General features: G+C 37.8%; 1 protein-coding gene across 16 annotated transcripts in view; it reads left to right on the forward strand.

Annotated features, from left to right (window-relative positions):
* The window catches only part of RAB3GAP1 (RAB3 GTPase activating protein catalytic subunit 1), a 198652-nt gene that overhangs the window by 58431 nt on the left and 116366 nt on the right, over positions 1-23855 (forward strand). For 11 of the 16 annotated variants that reach the window (XR_008546775.2, XR_010150072.1, XR_008546776.2 and 8 more), the window contains 2 exons: positions 3814-3946; positions 6441-6519. The exons of 3 other annotated variants lie outside the window; for them this stretch is intronic. Coding sequence is in view for 6 of the 13 variants with exons in the window: in XM_054679795.2 (XP_054535770.1) it covers positions 3814-3946; positions 6441-6519 (212 nt within the window). In the remaining 7 variants the exon portion in view is untranslated. Of the gene's footprint in view, positions 1-3813; positions 3947-6440; positions 6520-10443; positions 10527-23855 lie in introns of those variants that run through there. 2 more of the 16 variants (XM_063791155.1, XR_010150074.1) reach the window with 2 other exon arrangements.

Raw genomic sequence — 23855 nt, forward strand, 5'->3', positions numbered from 1 at the left:
TCCCCCCTGAATTCCAGTAGCACCTCTGTTGTGAAGTCAAGTGTAAGTGCGAATGTTATTTCTGGACTCTATTTCATTGATCTGTTTGTCTGTCTTTATGCCTATACTATACTGTCTTAATTATTGTAGCAAAGTAAGTGTTAAAATCAGGTAGTATACTTATTCATCAAAATTATTTTAGCTGTTCTAGGTTCTTTGGATTTTCATATTAGTTTTAAAATCAACTTGTCAATTTCTACAAAATGCCTGTTGCTGATGTTTTGATTGGGATCATGTTGAATATATAGATTAACTTGGGGAGAACTGGTGTGTTCACAGTGTTTTATCTTTCAATCCATGTATGTGATGTATCTCTATTAGGTCTTTAATATCTCTCTGCAATGTTTTGAAGTATTTTTTAGGTAGAGTTTTTGCTCATCTTTCATTAAGTTTATTCCTAGATAATTTCTTTTTTTAATTGTAGTAAGGTATTTTTAAAACTTTCTCTTTCCAAGCATTTGTTGCTAGTATATAAAAATACAGATGGTTATATATTGACCTTGAATTTCATAACTTTGTAAACTCATCAGTTTTAGTCATTTGTTTGTAGATTCTTTTGGATATTCTACATACATGATCAGGTAATCTGTGAATAGGGACAGTTTTCTTTTAAATCTATACATTTATCTCTTTATTTTCTGGTTAGGATCCTCAAAGGTAATTTTTAATGAATTACTAGGTCAGTTTTGATGAACTAGAATTGTCATTTCGGTTCGCATAGCAGATACATGCCTTACTGGAACTTGGTATCAAATGACTATATCCTAATGGAATTGAATATGGGATGTTAGAGTGTTGTTTATCAGTTGAGTCTGTTTTGGAGACAGAACTTGAATGCCTTGTCTTTATTGAATACAATCAGATCTTCCTCTAGATAGTTGTTGGTTAAGGTTGACAATAGTACCGGAATCCAGAATTAGGGACAGACAGTATCTCTGTATCATTTAAAAAGATTTACTGCAAACTTGAAAAAGGGATTTCTCTCTCCTTTTCTGGACTTTCTTTTACCTAGTTTTAGCCATAACTGCTTTATATTGGGCATTTCTTCTAGCAAAACAAGCTCTTATGTACATTATCGTATTACTTACTGCCTCTTGAGACTTTGGTATAGGCAGTTGATGCCTTGATTTAACACAGGTCAACCTCATGGTAAAGAAACCCACCCCACACAAAAAAAATTATGATTTTTGGCCAGGTGTGGTGGCTCATGCCTGTAATCCCAGCCCTTTGGGAGGTTGAGGTGGGCAGATGACTTGAGGTCAGGAGTTCAAGACCAGCCTGGCCAACATAGTGAAACCCTGTCTGTACTGAAAATTCAAAAATTAGCCAGGCGTGGTGGTGCTTGCCTGTAATCCCAGCAACATGGGAGACTGATGCAGGAGAATCGCTTAAACTTGGGAGGCGGAAGTTGCAGTGAACCAAGATCGCACCACTGCACTCCAGCCTGGGTGACAGAGCGAGACTCCATCTCAAAAAAAAAAAAAAAAAAAAAAGAAAAGAAAAAAAATTAAAATTCTTTGCCCACTTTTTGATGGGGTTGTTTTTTCTTGTAAATTTGTTTAAGTTCTTTGTAGATTCTGGATCCATTAGCCCTTTGTCAGATGGATAGATGGCAAAAATTTTCTCCCATTCTGTAGGTTGCCTGTTCACTCTGATAATAGTTTCTTTTGCTGTGCAGAAGCTCTTTAGTTTAATTAGATCCCATTTGTGAATTTTGGTGTTTGTTGCCATTGCTTTTGGCATTTTAATCAAGAAGTCTTTGCTAATATGCCTAGGTTTTCTTCTAGGGTTTCTATGGTTTTAGGTCTTATGTTTAAGTCTTTAATCCATCTTGAATTAATTTTTGTATAAGGTATAAGGAAGGGGTCCAGTTTCAGTTTTCTGCATATGGCTAGCCAGTTTCCCCAGCACGATTTGTTAAATAGGGAATCCTTTCCCCATTGCTTGTTTTTGTCAGGTTTGTCAAAGATCAGATGGTTGTAGATGTGTTGTGTTATTTCTGACGCCTCTGTTCTGTTCCCTTGGTCTATATATCTGTTTTGGTACAAGTACCATGCTGTTTTGGTTACTGTAGCCTTGTAATATAGTTTGAAGTCAGGCAGCGTGATACCTCCAGCTTTGTTCTTTTTGCTTAGGATTGTCTTGGCTATATGGGCGCTTTTTTGGTTCCATGTGAAATTTAGTTTTTTCTAATTCTGTGAAGAAAGCCAATGGTAGCTTAATGGGGATAGCATTGAATCTATAAATTCCTTTGGGCAGTGTGGCCATTTTCATAGTATTGATTCTTTCCATCCATGAGCATGGACTGTTTGTCCATTTGTTTGTGTCCTCTCTTATTTCCTTGCCTCAGCAATCCCATTACTGGGTATATACCCAAAGGATTATAAATCATTCTACTATAAAGACACAGGCACATGTATGTTTATTGCAGCACTGTTCACAACAGCGAAGACTTGGAACCAACCCAAATGTCCAACAATGACAGACTGGATTAAGAAAATGTGGCACATATACACCATGGAATACTATGCAGCCATAAAAAAGGATAAGTTCATGTCCTTTGTAGGGACATGGATGAAGCTGGAAACCATCATTCTCAGCACTCTTAACACAGGAACAGAAAACCAAATGCTGCATGTTCTCACTCATAAGTGTGAGTTGAACAGTGAGAACACATGGACACAGGGAGGGAAGCATCACACACTGGGACCTGTTGCGGGAGGGGAGGGCTAGGGGAGGGATAGCATTAGGAGAAATACCTAATGTAGATGACAAGTTGATGGTTGCAGCAAACCACTATGGCACGTGTATAGCTATGTAATAAACCTGCATGTTCTGCATGTGTATCCCAGAACTTAAAGTATAATAAAAAGGTTATGATTTTGGATGTGTATCATACATGACAGTTCAAATACTAATGAAAAGATTGATATTTGATGTACTTACGTAATAATACACACTTAGGACACTTAAAATAAGATTTAATTTAATTTAGAATTATAAATATCTTTCCAGGAATATATATAAAAATTCAGATGTTTACACTAGGTATAGCCATGAAAACATTTTTAAAATAGTAACTCACAGATTAATTGCTTATATATTTTCAATCTAGTTTGGGGCTATCTGTGCTTGGCTAGTTGCTTGGTTGGTATTTCCTGCCTTATGTGGTGCTATGCTGTAATGACTGTTTACCTCTCCATTGGAAAAAAGAGCTATGGGAGATTAGAAGCTCTGTGGGAAAAATCCTTTTTTATGCTTAGGGTTCTGTATAAGTAAGGAGCTCTTTGGAACTCTTAATTAATATATGTTTTTCATTCAAGAAGTTGCTGTTCACATGGAAAGACTTGAATGCCAAAGCTTGATAAAGAAGCAGGAATCTGTTAAATAAGTGCTACAGGTGTCATGCCACTTAAATTGATTGTGCAGACTGCTTCTTTATGAAGCAATTTCTGGTGTCAAATAATGCTATATGCTGTATTATTAATATATAGTGATGTGTTCATGATTTTATATAGAGAATCTTGGAAAAAATTATTAATCTTTGTAAGTCACTTGATCGTTAATATTCTAGGAGAAATTTCTTTTTAAAGGAACACTGATAAATCATTTATAAAATAATTTTCTCTTGGTTGCATTCACTTTTATGTTTTTCTTTGATTGTATGGAGGATATTTATAGGGCAGAAAAAGGGGAAAATATCCCTGTCGTTAGTAAATATAATGATAGCTATTGATTAAGGTAAATATTTTGCCATTTTATTGGTACATATAGGGTATATTTACTTCTGGCACATGGGAAGAGAAATCAGATGAAATTTCCTTTGCTGACTTCAAGTTCTCAGTCACTCATCATTATCTTGTACAAGAGTCCACTGATAAAGAAGGAAAGGATGAGTTATTAGAGGGTAAGTTATTTCTATATAATAATATTAACTTCTGATTTGTAGGAGTGGCTGTAATTTTGAATTATTAATTTAGTGTTCTTCCATAGTGTCAGTTTCTCTGGAACTGTTTTACATAAGCAAAGTTGTTTCACCACATCTGAGATAGAGGATGAATTACAGTGTCATTCATTTTTTAATTAATTAAATCAGCTCATATTTATTGAGTACCTAACATGTACCAGGTACTCTTCCAAGCCCTACATTCCAGTAGGGAAGATAAGATAGATAAGTAAGTAACCATAATAGGTAGAAAGTGATAAGTGCATCCTGAAGGACAGATAAAATTCTGTTGGAATTCAGAGGAGAAAAGATCACTTTTAATTGGGAGATTAGAGAAGGAGAATTAAGCAAGTAAATTTGGCTTTGAAGGATTACAAATAAAGGAAAATCTGTTGATTAGAGGGTAGTATTTTGGATTTACTCCAGATTTTGGAGTCAAAACAAGTGGTTTAAAATTTTATTTTTTCTACTTGCTAGTTAGTTGCCCCATCTAAGCTTGAGTTATCTCAGTTGTAAAATGAAGTAATACTACCTGGAGGGCTAAGTGAAGATTTAATGAGAAATTGTACATAAGCAAGTATCTCAGTACCTGACCCATGCCAGGTACTCAATAAATGGTGTCTATAATTGTTAATAGGTCAAATCATCCAAAATCTTCTGTCCTTAGATAGACTAGTGCATAACAGTGAGTGAGCAAGATACTGAATAAACATGAACTTTGGAGCTGCCAGTCAAATATCCTTCTTCATTCACTAAGCAAATAAATAGGTAGAATGTGTTAAATTTTTTCTGATCATAACAGATTATCATTTGTAAGCTCAGACCTGAAAAAATCTGTGCTTTTTCTTGTGTAGGAATAGAATTTTGTTACCTTTTCTATTATGTATATTCTTCTTAGAAACAAAACAATTAGATAACATATGCATTCAGATTCATAAACCAGGGCAGATAACATTAACCATATATACATATATGGAAGGCAGTTATACAGCAAAAGAAAATAATTAAGCCAGAATGTGAATATGAGAACTTTAAGAGGAAGAGGGAAGTGTGTGCAATTGTTGGGAGGTCTTATAATAGCCCAGCAATTTTCAGGTTCAACGTTCTGCCAATTAATGAAGGAAACTATTCAAGATAGCGAAAATTTAAGTGCTGTTAATTTAAGGGAAGATCATGCATCAAGGAAAAGCTGCTGTAGTAAAGAGGCTTAGAATCAGTGCTCTGAGATGAATAGATAAAGGAGACTGTGGTACAATGAAGGTGAATGATTTTTTTGTTTGTTTGTTTTTGAGACTGAGTTTCACTCTTGTTGTCCAGGCTGGAGGGCAATGGCGCGATCTCAGCTCACTGCAACCTCCGCCTCCCGGGTTCAAGCAAATCTCCTGCCTCAGCTTCCAAAGTTGCTGTTATTACAGGCACCAATCACCATACCCAGTTAATTTTTTGTATTTTTAGTAGAGACAGGGTTTTGCTGTGTTGACCAGGCTGGTCTTGAACTCCTGACCTCAGGTGATCCACCTGCCTCGGCCTTCCAAAGTGCTGGGATTACAGGCGTGAATCACTGTGCCCAGCCAAAGGTGAATGAATTTTAAGCTAGTTAAGGCATTGTTGCAAGTGTACATATAAAGTGCAGTTTTCTTTTAATTTGGTTGTGATTGAGCCTGTAACTTATGGTGGGAGTTACAAGCCAAACCATCAGCTCAATTTTACAGATACGCATTTAAAACTATATTATCAGAGGTCAGGAGATTTGAGCACTAATCATTTATTTTATCAGCATTGTCTATTGCTTTTGGTCTGAAAAGCACCAAATCAATAGCATTCTCTTTAGTCTTTTAGCAAAATAAAAAGTATAGATCTGCTAAGCAATGATAGCTATACAACAAAAATTATTTTTGTGAATGGATACTATTTTTTATGCATTGAATTTGTCATGTATTTATGGGTATAATGATCTTTTATGTTAGTACCTTATCGTGGATAGTAATTTAAGTGTGTAAACATAGTTTAGAAGTGGGAAGCCAGGTAGAAGTTTTACAAGAACATTTAAGATGGACAGGGGGCCTAAAAAGGCTTGCTATGGGAGGTTATACAGAGTTGACATATCTCTAAATAGAATGTTGAAGAAAAGTAGAGGCACGGACAGGCTAAGAAGAATAAATAAAACAAAGCTTTCTGGTAAGGGTGAGGAATTGTGTGAGTTGTGACTCAGAAGCAAAAAAATATTTTAAACATGGGAGTGGCATATGTCTTTTTTATAGGCTACTTTTATTTGAAGAAAAAAAAATGAGAGAGAAATCCCTCTCCCTGTACTCAAGAGCTATCTTTAGATATGAATCTTAAAGCAATATCAAAACTGCATGATCTAGCAAGACATGTGTTTCCTCAAAGCATGTTATAAAACTCTGCCTGATCATGAACATACTAACTTTTTCATTATCAAATGTTTTTGTAGATGTTATTCCACAATCTATGCAAGATTTGCTGGGTATGAATAATGACTTTCCTCCAAGAGCACATTGCCTGGTAAGATGGTAGGTATATCTTTTACTCAGTATCTTTTAGTATGTGTGTTGCGGGGGACCTCAACACTGTCCCCAAGTTCAGTGATTTGCTAAGAAGACTCAGAGGACTCAGCATTTAATTGCAGCTGATTTATTGCAGAGACAGGATACAGGGCAAAATCTGCAAAGGGAAAAAACACATGAGGCAAAGTCCAGAGGAAGTACAAGCTTTTAAGAATCCTTTCCTAATGGAGTCAGGCAAGATGTACTCAGTTCCCTCAGCAACAAATTGTGACAAAGTATGTGAAACATTGTCTATCAGGGACAGTGTTAGAGGCTCAGTGTCCCAGGTTTTTAATTAGGGGGCTGGTCATATAAGCACCCTTTAACTGGTATATACCAAAATTTCAGGCTCCCAGAAGGAAAGCAGGTGTTCAGCATAAATTACATTGTTTGCATAAACAATTTAGGCTTAGTGAGCAGCTTAATCAGTTCTGGGAATGGTGAGAACCCTCCCCAAATCCCATTTCCCAGCTGTTGGCCAAGAGTTAACCTTGCAAGCAGGCTTTTCTTTTCTTTTTTATTTTTTTGGTTTGTTTTTTCTTTCAGTTTTTTTTGTTTTTAATTATTGTGGATATATAGTAGTTTTACATATGTAATAGTTGTACATATTTATCTTTTTTTCAAAAGAAATGATAAATGCTTGAGGTGATGGATTCCCCAATTAAACGTTCCAATTCCATTCTTTTATTTATCTTGACATATACAACAAATTATTGTTAACTATAGGCACCCTATTTTGCTACTGAATGCTAGGTCTTACTTTTTCTATCCAAGTGTATTTTTGTCCCATTAACCATCCCCTCTTTATGCCCTGCTCCCCATTACCCTTCTAAGCCTCTGGTAATTCTACTTAGAGATATGTCAACTCTGTATCACCTCCCATAGCTAGCCTTTTTAAGCCTCCTGGCCATCTTAAGTCTTCTTGTAAAACTTCTACCCAGCTTCCCACTTCTAACCCATGTTTACACACTTAAATGACTATCCATAAGACACTAACATCATTCTATTCTCTTATCTCCGTGAGTTCAGTTTGTTTGTTTTTTTAGCTCCCACATATTAGTGAAAACGTGCAATACTTGTCTTTCTGTGCCTGGCTTATTTCACTTAAATGTCTTTCAGTTCCTTCTATGCTCTTGTAAATGACAGGATTTCATTCTTTTTTATGGCTGAATAATATTACATTGTGTATATGTACCACATTTTCTTTATTCATTCATCTACTGATGGGTACTTAGGTTGATTCCATATCTTGGTTATTGTGAATAATGCTGTAGTAAACATGGGAGTGGAGATATCCCTTCAGTATACTGATTTCCTTTCTGCAAGCAGGCTTTTTTTGTGAAACAGAGTCTCGCTCTGTCGCCCAGGCTGGAGTGCAGTGGCGCGATCTCGGCTCACTGCAACCTCTGCCTCCCAGGTTCATGTCATTCTTCTCCCTCAGCCTCCCAAGTAGCTGGGACTACACGTGTCCACCACCACACGCAGCTGATTTTTTGTATTTTTAGTAGAGACGGGGTTTCACTGTGTTAGCCAGGATGGTCTCGATCTCCTGACCTCGTGATCCGCCCACCTCGGCCTCCCAAAGCGCTGGGATTACAGGCGTGAGCCACCGCGCCCGGCCGCAGGCAGGCTTTTTTAAGGATAGCGGTCACAGGCCTGCTGGTTCATCTTTTCTGCACAATGTATTTCATAATCCAGGGTAGTGCTTAACTGTAGTCTCATGACAAGCATGGAACATTTAAATATCATAGAAATTTTAATACATATTATTGAATATTGAAATGAACTCAATATGTTGGATGTTGATCTGTTATGTGATAAAATCAAAACTCACTGTGTCTAAACTATAAATGTGATACATTAATGTAAGAGGTACAATCTTACCCCTCTTATCTGTGGTTTTGCTTTCTGCGGTTTCAGTTACCTGTGGTCAAGTGTAGTCTGAAAATATTAAATGGAAAATTTCAGGCAAAAACAACAAGTTTTAAATTGCATGCTGTTCTGAGTAGTATGGTGAAGTCTTGGGCCATTCTGTCCTGGAAGTGAATCATGCCTTTGTCCAGTGTATCTACATTGTATACACTACCTGCCCCTTAGGCACTTAGTAGTCATCTTGGTTATCGGATTGACAAATCACAAGAAGAAGGGTGAGTATAGTACAATAAGATATCTTGAGAGAGAGAGAGAGACCACATTTATATAACTTTTATTACAAAATATTGTCGTAACTGTTCTATTGGTACTATATATAGGAAAAAACAGTACATACAGGCTTTGATACCATCTGCAGTTTCAAGCATCCACTAGGGGTCTTGGAACTTACCTTCCACAGATAAGGAGGGACTATTTACATCACATTTAAAAGGTCTCTTCTGTCTTTTTCAGTTATTCCAAGTGTCTGTGAACTTTATTTATTTTGGATGGAGTGGTCTTAGAACAAACTACCACCAAAATGGCCCTAGTAAAGAGTATATATTTAAGAAAGGAGACCTAGTTAAAGGAAGTTTATATACTGGTTTGAAATTATTCTATTGTTATCAATTGGTCTTTTGATTTTTTTAAATTAAAGAATTCTAAGGTAGGGGAAAATGACATTAATCTGTGTTTATCTTTTTCTTCATTTCATATAGCAAATAGGCTGTGTAGCACTTTAAAAAAAGAAAATTATTTGCAAATGCAGGTAAACGGGATAGTGTTTCATAAATATTCCTCTTTTAGTATGACCTTTTAAAAATTGTTCACTTAAACAACTAAAAAAGAAATGTAATAATTATATCTATTAAATTTAATTTAATCCTTCCACATTCCGTTCTGGCCTTTTAAAATATGAATATATACATTTAATGTGACTAAATTTATCAGAAGGCAGCATAGTATCAGAGCATGAGCTTTGTATGCATTCATTCATTCAACATTAATTGAACACTTACTTACTGTTTGGCTACATACTGAATTAGGTTTAATTCCTAACTCAGGTACTTAGTATCTCTGCAACTTTGGGCAAGTTACTTAATTTCTTGTAGTTTGTTTCTACACTGGTAAACTAAGAATAATAAATAATATGCACTTCCAGAGTAGTTATGAGGATCAAATAAGATAATGGCACCTAGTATGTTTATCAAAATCTAAATGCTATTAACATGATTTCAGCCTTTTGGTATGTATTTCCTCACTGTTACATAGTTTGTGGTCAAAATATTAAATGAAGTAATGAAACCTTTCTATATATTAATATAAATAACTTGTTAGTAGGGTGGTTTTTGTAACCTTTCCATTTACTTTTAAAAATATTTTTAAAATAAACGTAGTAAAATTGGACTTTTTGTGGAGGTGAGCAGTTCTCTGAACTTCAACACTATATAGTTTTTTACTAGTATCAAAATCAGGAGATAGAACAGTTCTATAACACCCCCTCACCTCTGCTGCCAAAAAAAAGCCCTATTGTCCCTTTTGTCTCTTAGTAAGCATAGGCACGTCCTTCCCACTTTTTTTTTTTTTTTTTTTTTTTTTAAAGAGACAGGTCTTACTCTGTCACCCAGGCTGGAATACATTGGTGCAATCATGGGTACTGTAGCCTTGAACTCCTGGGCTCAAGTGATCCTTCTGCCTCAGCCTCTTGAGTATCTAGAACTACAGGTGCACAGCACCATGCCCGGCTAAGTTGGGTTTTTAATTTTTTGTTGAGACAGTGTCTTGCTATGTTGCCTGGGCTGGTCTTAAACTCCTGGCCTCAAGTGATCCTCCCACCTCAGCCTCCCAAAGTACTGGGATTATAGGTGTGAGCCACTGTACCTGACTACACTCCCGACATCCTTATAATCCCTGGAATCCCTGATCTTTCTTGGTCACTATAGTTTTGTCTTTTTGAGAGTGTCATATAAATAGAATTCTACTGTATGTAAATAGAATTCTACTGTATGTGACCATTGGTGACTGGCTTTTAAAACAGCATGGTGCCTTTGAAATCCTTTGAGGTGATTTTGCTTATCAATAGTTTGTTCCTTTTTATTGCTGAGTAGTATTTTATTGTAAGGATATACCAAGCTGTTTATTCAGTCATTTGTTGAGGGTTATTAGGATTGTTTTTAGGTTTTGGCATTTTTAAATAGAGCTATACTATAAATATTTGTATACAGATTTTTGTGTGAAAACACATTTTCAGTTCACTTGGGTAGATACCTAGAGTAGTATTGCTAAGTCATGTGGTAAGTGTATGTTTATAGGAAACTGCAAAACATTTCTAGAGTAGTTGTACCATTTTGCATTCCCACCAACAATGTATGAAAATTCCAGTTTCTACATCCTTACCAGCACTTGGTATTGTCAGTATTTGTTTTTAGCCATTCTTAGTAGGTGCATAGTGGTATCCTAATTTTAATTTTGAACATCTTTTGTGTGTTTATTTGTCCATTTATATCTTCTCTGTATTAACAGTGTCCAAGTCTTTTGCACATGTTTTAATTGGGTTGTTTGTTTTCTTTTTTGGGGGTGGGGGTTGTTTGTTTTCTTACTGTAAAGTTTTGAGAGTTCGTTGTATACTTTGGATGTAAATCTTTTTTATAATGTGTGATTTCCAAAAATTTTCTAGAAAAGACAGCACTAAGAGAAATGAAAAGATTATCTGTAACAGATAAGACTGTAACTTATCTTTTAATTTCTCTTACTATGTCTTTTCTAGAACAAAAGTTATAAAATTGAATGAAGTTCAGTTTTATCAATTTTTAATTTTATGGATTGTGCTTTTGGTGCCATGTCTGAGGACTTTTTGCTCTAGGTCACAAATCTTTCTCCTATTAAAAAATTATTTTATTTTGGAATTATTCAAAATCTGAGGGTGAAAGCAGCTGTTTATGGATGCTGGGGATGGTGGTAGCAGATCCATTACCCAGCTGGCAAAAGGGGTGGCAGTGGCCTGTAATATTCTTTCCAAAAACCCCTAATCCCAATATATCCATTTTGATATTTAGATGTTACCTGATTTCTTTCAGCAGTGTCTTACAGTTTTCAGCACGAAGATCCTGTAAATGTTATATATTATGTTTCTACTTGTTGCTTTCTTATAAAGGAGGTATTGTAATGATATTATTTTAAAAATTTTTCATTTCCAGTTGTTCGTTTCTAGTACGTAGGAATATGGCTGATTTTGAGGGGTTAACCTTGTATCCTGTAACCTTGCTAAACACAATGACTAGTTCTAGGAGTTGTCATTTCTTTGGGATTTTCTATATATACAATCACTGTCTCTGAATATGGATAGTATTATTTCTTTTCTAATCTCTGTTCTTTTTTAAAAATATGTATTACAAGATACCATGAAGCAGTCTGTTCATTTTTTTTTTTCTGTTTAAAACTGGCTAGGGCTTCCAGTAAAATATTGAATAGGAGTTGCTTATGTCAGGGGGACAGCATTTAGTCTTTTACTGTTAAGTGTGATGTTAGCTGTAGGTTTTTTCGTAGATGCTCTTTATCAGATTGAGAAAATTCCCTTTTGTTCCTGCTTTGCTGAGAGTTTTTATTATGAATGGATGTTGAATTTTGTCAAATCCTTTTTCTGTTTAAATTGATATGATTGTTGTTTTCTGCTTAAATTGATATGATTTATTTTCTTTAGATTTTTAATATGTTGATTGCATTGACTGATTTTTGGATATATAACCAGCTTTGCATTCTCAAGTTAAACTCCACTTCTTTGTGGTGCAATTTGTATTTCTGTGTGTGTGTGTGTGTGTGTTCGTGTGTATGTATGTGTATTGCTGTATTTGATATGCTAATAGTTTGTTGAGGACTTCAGTGTCTATGTTCATGAGGGATGTTGGTCTGTAATTTTCTTTTCTCCTGCTTTGGTTTTGGTATCAGAGTAATGTTGGCCTTATAATGTGAGTCAGAAAGTATTTTGTTCTCTTTTATTTTCTTTGAGAGAGTGTAAAATTTTTTTTTTTTTTTTAACCGTTTGATAGAATTTGCCTTTGAAACTTTCTGAGCCTGGCATTCTCATTTTATTGAGGTGGCAATTCCTTCTAGGGTCCAGGATTTAAGCAGAAGTCTCAGTTCCAGTACCTTGTCTCATGTATACCCATATCCCTGAGAGGTCATTCAAAACATTACAACCTCTGTAGTGATTTGGATTGATGGAGTAAATCTAAATATAAAGGATACAGAAGGAAGCTTGTGTGTTTAGGTTATATAGCAGAGAGACTGGTAATCTCATCAGAAAGATAGGCAGCTTCCAAGTCCCAGGGCCTCGTAAGCAGAGGCACAGTTGTGGATGATGATATCTGAGTGATATTGTGCTTCTGGAAGCCCAGTTTCTGGGTGTAGACTTATTTATATTTATTATTATGAGACTGGGGCATTCTTGGACATAGCCTAATCTGGATGCATGCCAGAGACCACTTTCCCTGGGCTGGGTGTACCTTACCATCTCAGAGTTATATAATTCACATTATGACTGCTAGGCTAAAATACATGGTATTGTCAGGCGTAAACAGACTTTTCTTCCATCATTCTTGTTCTCTTCAGTCTAGCACAGCATAGTCAGTTTTGCAAACAGTTTTATAAGTCAAACTAACAGACTTTCAGCAGTAAAAGGCTTACCCTGTAAGATCCCAGCTCCCAGTGCCCAGCTGTTAGGGCCTATAGCCAAAGCTGATCATCCCCTGGTATTTTTCAGTCACCTTCTATGCTCACTTTTGCCTTTCAGTATACTCTTTGTTTCTGTCACCCAGGAATCTCCTTTTTATTATTTCAAATTCAGCTGTGTATTTTGACAGCATTGTCATATTTGATCAGGTATTTCTGTGTGTTTTGGGACAAGGAGGGCCTGTGTCATGTTAGTTTGCCGTATGGTTGGAAGTCACTTTCAGTTTTGTCTTACTTGACCTTTCTTAAAGTTTAGGAAGCCAACAACAAAGCTTTTGAGAACTGTTTAAAAGTTAAGCATATTAAATGTATGTGTATTTTCTTTTATTCAACAAATATAATTTTTAAACATTTACTCTGATCCAGATACAGAAATATCAAGAATAAAACATGGTTACTGCCTTAGTAATCTATGGGATTAATAGAAAGATAAGGGAGTAGACAACAATAACATTTTGTGATAAATGCTCTCATAGGAGGCAGAACACAAGTTTGATGGAAACTCATAGGAGGTACCTGTAATTCAGACAGATTAAGTCAGGAAAATGTTTCCAGACAAGATGATACCTCACATGAATCCTGAAAGACAAGTGAGAATAAACCAGGTGAATAAGCTTAATTAATAAGTTAGGTAAAAAATACTTGAGGCAGAATTAGTAGAGGTGATGATGTTTAAATGAACTTTTGAAACTTGTAGGTAGTTTGGTAAGGTTGGGTATAGCAGTAGAGGGTTGGGAATGGGAAAAGATGAGAAGGACTTTGGTATGTGGGTATTTTAAGACTAATGTGAACCGGACATCTTAAGAGGATTTCATAATATTCTCCTTCTGTTTTATTCATATAATTTTTATTGTAATTGTTAATAAATACATTTCTCAAAAATTTCAAGGATACAGATTACTTGTAATGCTTCAGAGATACTGAAGAATAACATACCCAGAAGTTTTCACCTAAACATTTATTTAAATTTGAATTTTAAAAAGTTAAACCAGAATTAAAGCAATGACAATGAAAATTTGAAAACGATTTTGCAATATATGCATCTGTACTTATTTATACCATAAATATACAATTAGTATAGGTTGACCCTGTCAGAGTGATTTAAAATTAATATATGATTAACTTATATTTTCAAATCAAATTCTAGAAAATAGATTTTTGGCATTTATGTCCAATGCTCAATTTTGGTAGTTCGAGTTTGTCTATTAATCTTTATCTATTTTGAGATCTTCTAGTTTCAGTTTTCATATCAAGCACCTCTCAGATTAGCTCCAAGCCTGTTTAACTTTGTTAAGGGACTTTTATAAAAGTGGACTTTAAAAGATATGTGGGCATGATCAATTTTATGTTCTTGGCAATGTAATTGATCTTAATGATGTGTTTTGCTGGATGTATTTCAGCCTTCTAATATACCAATCCTTTAAATACTTTTCTTTTTTTTTTTTTCTTTAAATATCTTCTAGTGGGTGTTTCCTGAAACCATCATTACAGATTTATTCTCTTGATTGTTATGCTTCATGATAATATAAATAGCCCTGGAAATGACACAGACTTTAACCGGAGCAAACATTTATGTCCAAATGGAAATTCATGAGCAGAGATTTTAATAGGAAGGTGTGGTAGGCAAGATAATGAACCCTGCTAGCCCCCAGAGATGGTCCACAACCTAAATCTTAGAACCTGTGAATATAAGTTATGTGGCAAGAGGAATTAAGGGAGCATTAACATTAACATTGCTTAGCAATAGACTTTAAGGTAGGGAGATTTATCCTGGATTATCTGGGTGGACCCAGTATAATCACAGGAGTTCTTAAAAGTGGAAGAGGGAGACAGAGGAGAGTTAGTGTCATAGCGGTATGAGAAGAACTTGGTCCCAGTAATGTAGGTTTTTAAGATGGAAGAAGAGGGCCATGAGCCAAGGAATGAGGGTAAGCCTCTAGAAACTGGAATGGGTTCTGCGCTAGAGCCTCCCGAAGGGACACAGCCTTGCTGCCACCTTGAATTTAGCCTTGTGAGACCTGTTTCAGACTTCTGACCTGCAGAACTATAAGATGATCAATCTGTGTTTTTTTAAGTCACCAAACTTGTAGTAATTTATTACAGCAGCAATATGAACTAATACAGAAAGTAACAGCATGAAAGCTGTAGATGCCTGGAGAGGCTCTACTGAGAGTGGAACAATACACTGAAAGCACAGCTAGGTTTAAGGGAGGACACATTTTGTCCCCATGGCTCTGCCTTTGTTGAGCGTTGTCTTTGGGTCTTTAGCTTTAGTCATGCTTTATTGGTCACCACAAAGGAACAGTCCACAAATAATCTTGTGAAAACTGTGTAGTTGAATAATTATTATGGCTTTTAAGAAATATTCATTTTTGGCTGGGCACGGTGGCTCATGCCTGTAATCCCAGCACTATGGGATGCCAAGGCGGGCAGATCACGAGGTCGGGATTTCGAGACCAGCCTGGCCAACATAGTGAAACCTCGTCTCTACTAAAAATAACAAAAATTAGCCGGGCGTGGTGGCGCACACCTGTAGTCCCAGCTACTTGGGAGGTTGAGGCAGGAGAATTGCCTGAACCCGGTAGGCAGAGGTTGCAGCAAGTCAAGATCGCACAACAGACTGGGCGACAGTGCGAGACTCCGTCTCAAAAAAAAAAAAAAATTCATTTTTGTGATTTTTTTTTTTTTTTTTTGAGACGGAGTCTCGCTGTATTGCCAGGCTGGAGTGCAGTGGCGAAATCTTGGCTCACTGCAACCTCTGCCTCCTGGGTTCAAGCAGTTCTCCTGCCTCAGCCTCCCGAGTAGATGGGATTACAGGCATATGCCACCAAGCCTGGCTAATTTTTAGTATTTTAGTAGAGATGGGGTTTCAATGTGTTGCCCAGGCTGGTCTTGAACTCCTGAGCTCAGGCACTCTGCCCACCATGGCCTCCCAAAGTGCTAGGATTACAGGCACGAGCCACCGTGCCCAGCCTTATTTTTGTGACTTTAATGTATTTTTTTGCTGGTAATAGAGATACATGTAAAAGAACCTGACAGTTTTGAGAAACCAGCATTTTAGACTAGCCCTAAGGACCTGTAAAATGTTTTCATTCTTCCAAAAGTGAATGTTAAGAGGACTTCTTGTAATGGCAGTGTGAAGTGGTTAGTGATTCCTCTTTGCTAAAGGGGAATTTTTTTTAAAAGGCATTAAACTGGACAGAACTGTCAAAAAACAACCATTTCTGGCTCCTCTTCCTGTAGCTGTTTCTGTCACTTCCCCTCTTCTCTCTAATCTATGTTGGTGATAACTGAGCTTTCTAGTCTAGGCTGGCCATGAAAATACCACCTCTGTTGCCAGATGAGCAGGTTTAATTCTTTGTTGCGGGGGGAGGGAAGGTACAAAAACTTTTGCCTTTGCCAAGCAAAAGGAACAGATTCTGTTGGGAACAGATGGGTAAAACCTGTACCTTTGTTAGACCAAGGTTGCAGTCCCAATTCGAGGCAAGTGATGGATTAGTCAGAAATTTAACAAGGAGATCTTGTATTACAGCCATAGAAAGACAGATACCCTCTCTACACATCCCTAGATGACAGGAAAACTACATATATGCAGGAGAGACCCAGCAGAGCTCAAACTGGAGTGCCAGTTGCAATTTTGAATGCATTCCCCAACCCACACACAGATCATTTAGCAGAAAGTGAAAGGAAAACCTTATAGGCTCAGGTGTTTGGGCATGATCTGTGCTCAAATTATTGGTTTACCTGCAAACTATACAGACAAGAGGTAGCTGCTAGAGAGCCAGGCTAAAACATTGAAAATAAGAATAAAGCAATGGAATAGAGATATCAGAGGCTGCACACTGTTGAGGAGACAGTTTCCTCAGTGTAAGTCCAGGCAAGTTACGAAATACAAACAAATTGAAAAAGCTAACAACCCTCAGAAAAGTTAAACAGAATATGGTCTTGCTACAATGTATTATCAAAATATAGAGTTTTCAGCCACAAATTACTAGATGTACAATGAAACAGAAAAGTGTGACCCATACAAGGGGAAAAAATAGTAGAAATGGACTCTTAGTGGGTCTAGATATTAGATTTAGCAATAACATCAAAATATTTATTACAAGTATGTTGAGAGAATTGAAGGAAAGGGTCTTCAAAGAAATACTAACAGTGATTTACATAGGAATCTCAATAAATAGAAACTGTAATAAAGAACCAAATGGTGGCCAGGCGTGGTGGCTCATGCCTGTAATCCCACCACTTTGGGAGGCTGAGGTGGGCAGATCAACTGAGGTCAAGAGTTCAAGACCAGCCTGGACAACATGGTGAAACCCTGTCTCTACTAAAAATACAAAATAAATAAATAAATAAATAAATAAAATTAGCTGGGTGTGGTGGTATGTGCCCATGGTCTCAGCTACTCAGGAGGCTGAGATAGGAGAATCACTTGAACCCAGGAGGCGGAGGCCGCAGTAAGTTGAGATACTGCCACGGCACTCCAGCCTGGGCAACAGAGCGAAACTCCATCTCAAAACAAACAAACAAACAAAAAAACAAATGGAAACTCCAGAGTTGAAAAGTATAATTGAAATGAACTTTCTTCACATGGGCTCAAAAGCAGATCTGAGATGATAGAAGAAAGAGTTGGGGGATTTGAAAGATTAACAGAAATTGTCCAGTCCAAAGAACAGAGAAAAAAGTTTGGAGAAAAAACAGAACTTCTGAGATCTGTGGGTCAGTGTCAAGTGTTCCAAAGCATGCATGTAATGGGACTCCCAGGTGAAGAGAAAGAAAGTGGTAGAAAAACAAATGTGAGCTCTCCCTCTCCCCCTCCCCCCTCCCCCTCTCCCCCTCCCCCTCTCCCCCTCCCCCTCTCTCCATGGTCTCCCTCTGATGCCAAGCTGAACCTGGACTGTACTGCCGCCATCTCGGCTCACTGCAACCTCCCTGCCTGATTCTCCTGCCTCAGCCTGCCGAGTGCCTGGGATTGCAGGCACGTGCCACCACGCCTGACTGGTTTTCGTATTTTTTTGGTGGAGACGGGGTTTCGCTCTGTTGGCTGGGCTGGTCTCCAGCTCCTAACTGCGAGTGATCTGCCAGCCTCGGCCTCCGGAGGTGCCGGGATTGCAGACGGAGTCTCGTTCACTCCGTGCTCAATGTTGCCCAGGCTGGAGTGCAGTGGCGTTATCTCAGCTCGCTACAACCTCCACCTCCCAGCCGCCTGCCTTGGCCTCCCAAAGTGCTGAGATTGCAGCCTCTGCCCGGCCGCCACCCCGTCTGGGAAGTGAGGAGCGTCTCTGCCTGGCCGCTAATCGTCTGGGATGTGAGGAGCCCCTCTGCCTGGCTGCCCAGTCTGGGAAGTGAGGAGCGCCTCTTCCCAGCCGCCATCCTGTCTAGGAAGTGAGGAGCGTCTCTGCCTGGCCGCCCATCGTCTGAGATGTGGGGAGCGCCTCTGCCCCGCCGCCCCGTCTGGGATGTGAGGAGCACCTCTGCCCAGCCGTGACCCTGTCTGGGAGGTGAGGAGCATCTCTGCCCGGCTGCCCCGTCTGAGAAGTGAGGAGCCCCTCCGCCCGGCAGCCGCCCCGTCTGAGAAGTGAGGAGCCCCTCCGCCCGGCAGCCACCCCGTCTGGGAAGTGAGGAGCCCCTCCGCCCGGCAGCTGCCCCATCTGGGAAGTGAGGAGCGTCTCCGCCTGGCAGCCGCCCCATCCAGGAGGTGGGGGGTGCCTCCGCCCGGCCGCCGCCCCGTCCAGGAGGTGGGGGGTGCCTCTGCCCCGCGGCCCCTTCTGGGAAGTGAGGAGCCCCTCTGCCTGGCCGCCACCCCGTCTGGGAGGTGTACCCAACAGCTCATTGAGAACGGGCCATGATGACAATGGCGGTTTTGTCGAATAGAAAAGGGGGAAATGTGGGGAAACGATAGAGAAATCAGATTGTTGCTGTGTCTGTGTAGAAAGAAGTAGACATAGGAGACTCCATTTTGTTCTGTACTAAGAAAAATTCTTCTGCCTTGGGATGCTGTTAATCTATAACCTTACCCCCAACCCCGTGCTCTCTGAAACATGTGCTGTGTCCACTCAGGGTTAAATGGATTAAGGGCGGTGCAAGATGTGCTTTGTTTAACAGATGCTTGAAGGCAGCATGCTCCTTAAGAGTCATCACCACTCTGTAATCTCAAGTATCCGGGGACACAAACACTGCGGAAGGCCGCAGGGTCCTCTGCCTAGGAAAACCAGAGACCCTTGTTCACTTGTTCATCTGCTGACCTTCCCTCCACTATTGTCCTATGACCCTGCCAAATCCTCCTCTGCGAGAAACACCCAAGAATCATCAATAAATACTAAAAATAAATAAAAAAATTAAAAAATTAAAAAAAAGCAAGCTGGAAAAAAAAAGAAAGGAAAAACAAATGTGAAGAAATAATGGCTGAGAATTTTCCAAATTTGATTAAAAACACTCAGAACTGGAAGTCTTAGTGAATCTTAAGTAGGATAAACACAAAAGAGAACCACCCCTAGACATAGTATGGGCAACCTGCTGAATCCCTTAGATGGAAAGAAAATCTTATAGGCAGCAAGAGAAAAATGACTTCTCATGTACTAGAGAACAATACCCTTGGCTGACTTCTCATCAGAAACAGTGGAGGCCAGAGGGCAGTGCAACGACACAAAGTTCTGAAAGGGAGAAAAAAAAAAAAAAACCACTGTTGACCGAGAATTCTATATCCAGTGAAACTATATTTCAAAAATAAAGATGAAATAATGACATTCTTATGTAAACAAAGATTGGCAGAATTCATCCTTGCCTTACAAGTAATACTAAAAGACATAGAAGGTAACTTGAATCCATAGAAAAGAATGAAGAGCATTGGAAATACTCTAGTAAATACAATAAATATATTCTTATAATTAAAAAAAAGCGTAAGATTGCTTAAGCAATAATGACAGCACTATATGGTTGGGTTTATAACATATGTAATATGTAATATATGTGACAATATTGCACAAAGGAAGAGGGGGAAGGAATGGAGTTATACTATATAAAATTGGTAGATTTTACTAGAATAACCTGAATAGATTATAAATTAAAGATGTGTATTATAGTATCTAAAAAAGTTACTAAAAATAAATTCAAAAAATGAATTTGTTTGAACACCTCCAGTTACCCAGGTATTTTTGTAAGTGATAGGTATTTAACTTTTTTATGCCATTTTTTAAAAGAGGTCCTTAATCTATTTCTTTCTAAGGTAATATATGTGAGAGTTGTAGAATGGTAGCATTCAAAGTAAGTGGTATGGCTGGGCGCGGTGGCTCACGCCTGTAATCCCAGCACTTTGGGAAGCCGAGGTGGGTGGATCACGTGGTCAGGAGATCGAGACCATCCTGGCTAACATGGTGAAACCCCGTCTCTACTAAAAATACAAAAAAATTAGCCAGGTGTGGTGGCACATGCCTGTAATCCCAGCTACTCGGGAGGCTGAGACAGGAGAATCACTTGAACCTGGGAGATGGAGGTTGCAGTGAGCCGACATTGTGCCATTGCACTCCAGCCTGGGCAAGAAGAGTGAAACTCCATCTCAAAAAAAAAAAAAAAAAAAACCACACAAAATAAGTGGTATGGTTTTATGATTTGCCTATGTGAGAGTAACAACAAATATATCAAATATTGGTTAACATTTTGTTGTTGTTACTTTTGATCTTTATTGGTACAGGAAAGAAAAATGCATCTTAAAACAAAAATGAATGGTTGATTGTCCTACCTTTCTCATTTGGAGGATGGGATGCTAAAACACATTTATATTTAAATATAGTATTTAGTATACATATGCAACCTATTATTCAGATGAAACAGTTCTTTCATTAAGAAGTGCAATCGTGAAATTTTAATTTGTGTTGTTACATTTGATCTCCTAATAAATTTAAGTTACTGGGCTAGAAATTGTAGGAAATATAATGATTTATTAATGAAACTCACCCTAGTAGGTATGTAGTGGTCTCTCACTGTTGTTTTAATTTCACTTCCCTGATTACATGTGATATGGAACATCTTTTCATACGCTTGTTTGCTATCTTTATATCTTCTTGGGTGAGGTGTCTGGTTGAAGTCTTTGGGGCTTTTTTTTTTTTTTTTTTTAGCTTCGATTATGTTCTTATTTTTGAGTTTTAAGAGTTCTCTGTAGATTCTAGATAACAGTCCTCTATCTGAAAATGTCTTTTGCAAATATTTTCTCCCAGACTATGGTTTTCTCTTTCATTCTCTTGACAGTGTCTTTTGCAGAGCAAAAAATTTTAATTTTAATGAAGTCTAGCGTATCAGTTTGTTCTTTTCTGGATTGTGCCTTTGGTGTTGCATCTAAAAGGCCATCAACAAACTCAAAGTTATCTAGATTTTATTCTGTGTTCTAGGAGTTTTATAACTTTGCATTTTATATTCAGGTCTGTAATCCATTTTAAGTTAGTTTTTGTGGAGAATGTAAAGCCTATCTAGATTAATTTTTTTGTATGTGGATGTCCAGTTGTTCTAACACCATTTGTTGAAAAGACTATCTCCATTGTATTGCCTCTTTTCCTTTTCAGAGATTAGTTGACTATATTTATCTGGGTCTATTTCTAGGCTGTCTATTCTGTTCCATTGATCCCTATTTGTTCTTTTGCCATTACCACACTGTATTGATTTCTGTAGCTTTATAGTAGTGCTTGAAGTTTGATAGTGTTAGTTCTCCAACTTTCTTCTTCAATATTTTATTGGCTACTTTGAGTCTTTTTTTGCTTCTGCTTGTGAACTTTAAACTCAGTTTGTGGATATCCTCACGATAACTTGCTGAGATTTTGATTGAGATTGCATTGAATCTGTAGATGAAGTTGGAAAGAACTAATATCTTGATAATATTATCTTCCTATCCATGAATATAGAATATTTCTTTATTATGTGTGTGTGTGGTGGTATTGGTGGTGGTAACCATAATTATTTTGCCACTCCTCTATTGAAGAATATTTAGATTGTTTCTAGATTTTTACAATTAAATTAAAATATTATAGTGAAAATCACTGTACATACACCTTTTTGCATTTGTATGAATGGTTTTGTAGCATAGATATAAAGAAATATGTAATTCGTTTGAGTTTTGTCCATTTTAAATATTGATATATTCTTCCCTTTTGCTCTCCAAAAAAAAATTTTTTTTTTTTAAATTTTTTATTAAGAGACAGTGCCTTGCTCTGTCACCAGGCTGGAGTGCAGTGGCGCAATCTCGGCTCCCTGCAAGTTCCACCTCCTGGGTTCACGCCATTCTCCTGCCTCAGCCTCCTGAGTAGCTGGGACTACAGGCGCCCACCACCACGCCCAGCTAATTTTTTTGTATTTTCAGTAGAGATGGGGTTTCACCATGTTAGCCAGGATGGTCTCGATCTCCTGACCTCATGATCCGCCTGCCTCGGCCTCCCAAAGTGCTGGGATTACAGGTGTGAGCCACCGCTCCCGGCCTTTGTATATTTTCTTTTGAGTGACATCCATCCAAGTCCTTTGCCCATTTTAAAATCTGGTTGGTTGTTTTTTGTTGTTGTTGTTGATTTTCGCTTATTTTTTTTTAAAGCTCCCACTTAATGTTAGTTTACTTTTGATGAAGACATAGTCTCAGGATTCAAGTAGACCTATTGGGGAAAAAGTAGTGACTTATATTGACATTTTAAAGATCATAAAGAAGAGAGTACATTTATCAAGAGTGATATTTGAGGTAAATCCTTTTTTTTTTTTGAGATGAGGTTTCACTCTGCTTCCCAGGCTGGAGTGCAGTGGTGTGATGATGGTTCACTACAGCCTTGACCTCCTGGCCTCAAGCAGTTCTCCCACCTCAGCCTCCCAAGCTGCTGGGACTACAGGCGCTCTCCACCATGCCCAGCTAATTTTTACAATTTTTTGTAGAGAGTGGGTCTTGCTATGTTGCCTAGGCTGGTCTTGAACTCCTAAGCTCAAGTGATCCTCCTGTCTTGGCCTGCCAAGATACTGGCATTACAGGTGTGAGCCACCACACCTGGCAAGGTAAATCTTTAAAGAATTTGTCAGGATTTGTGTATTTAGTAATGGCAGTAGAATGGATGGGGGGAGACATTTTATCAATAGATAGAGGAAAGAAAGGCTTAGGGGATAGAAGGTAGATTGCAGATAAATGGCAATTCAGTTTGGCTTGTTACTCATGGCTTGTATACAGTGGCATTGTGTGTGTGTACAGTAAGAAGGTTAGCAACAGCTATCAGTGTTAAAATGCAAATGTTCTTTTATCCAGCAACCACTAGAAATTTATTATAGAGATATAGATGTAGAAAAACAGTTGCAGTATTGTTGCAGCAGCATAAAACTGGAAATAAAGTACTGATCAATAGGGGATTGTCCTTTTGAAAAGAAGCTTTACAAAGTGTATACAAATAATATAATTGTATTTGAGGGTAGGGTGGTTACGCAAATAAATGGAACATTTCTGGAAGAATAACCAAGAAACTGTTGACAGTGATTTTATACAAGTACAGAGGATGGAACGGGGATGTTCACTTGTTTTGTTTTCTTTCTTCCAGGGACATTTGAAAAAAAGAAAACTATTTTTCAAAGATCTTTAGAGCTCAATTTTTAAAGCTCTAGATTATTTTCATTATTTTATGCTGCCTCTGCATAACTAATTTTGATTTCAGGGC

Source organism: Pan troglodytes, chromosome 13 (assembly GCF_028858775.2).
Source record: "Pan troglodytes isolate AG18354 chromosome 13, NHGRI_mPanTro3-v2.0_pri, whole genome shotgun sequence".
Classification (NCBI taxonomy): Eukaryota; Metazoa; Chordata; class Mammalia; order Primates; family Hominidae; genus Pan; species Pan troglodytes.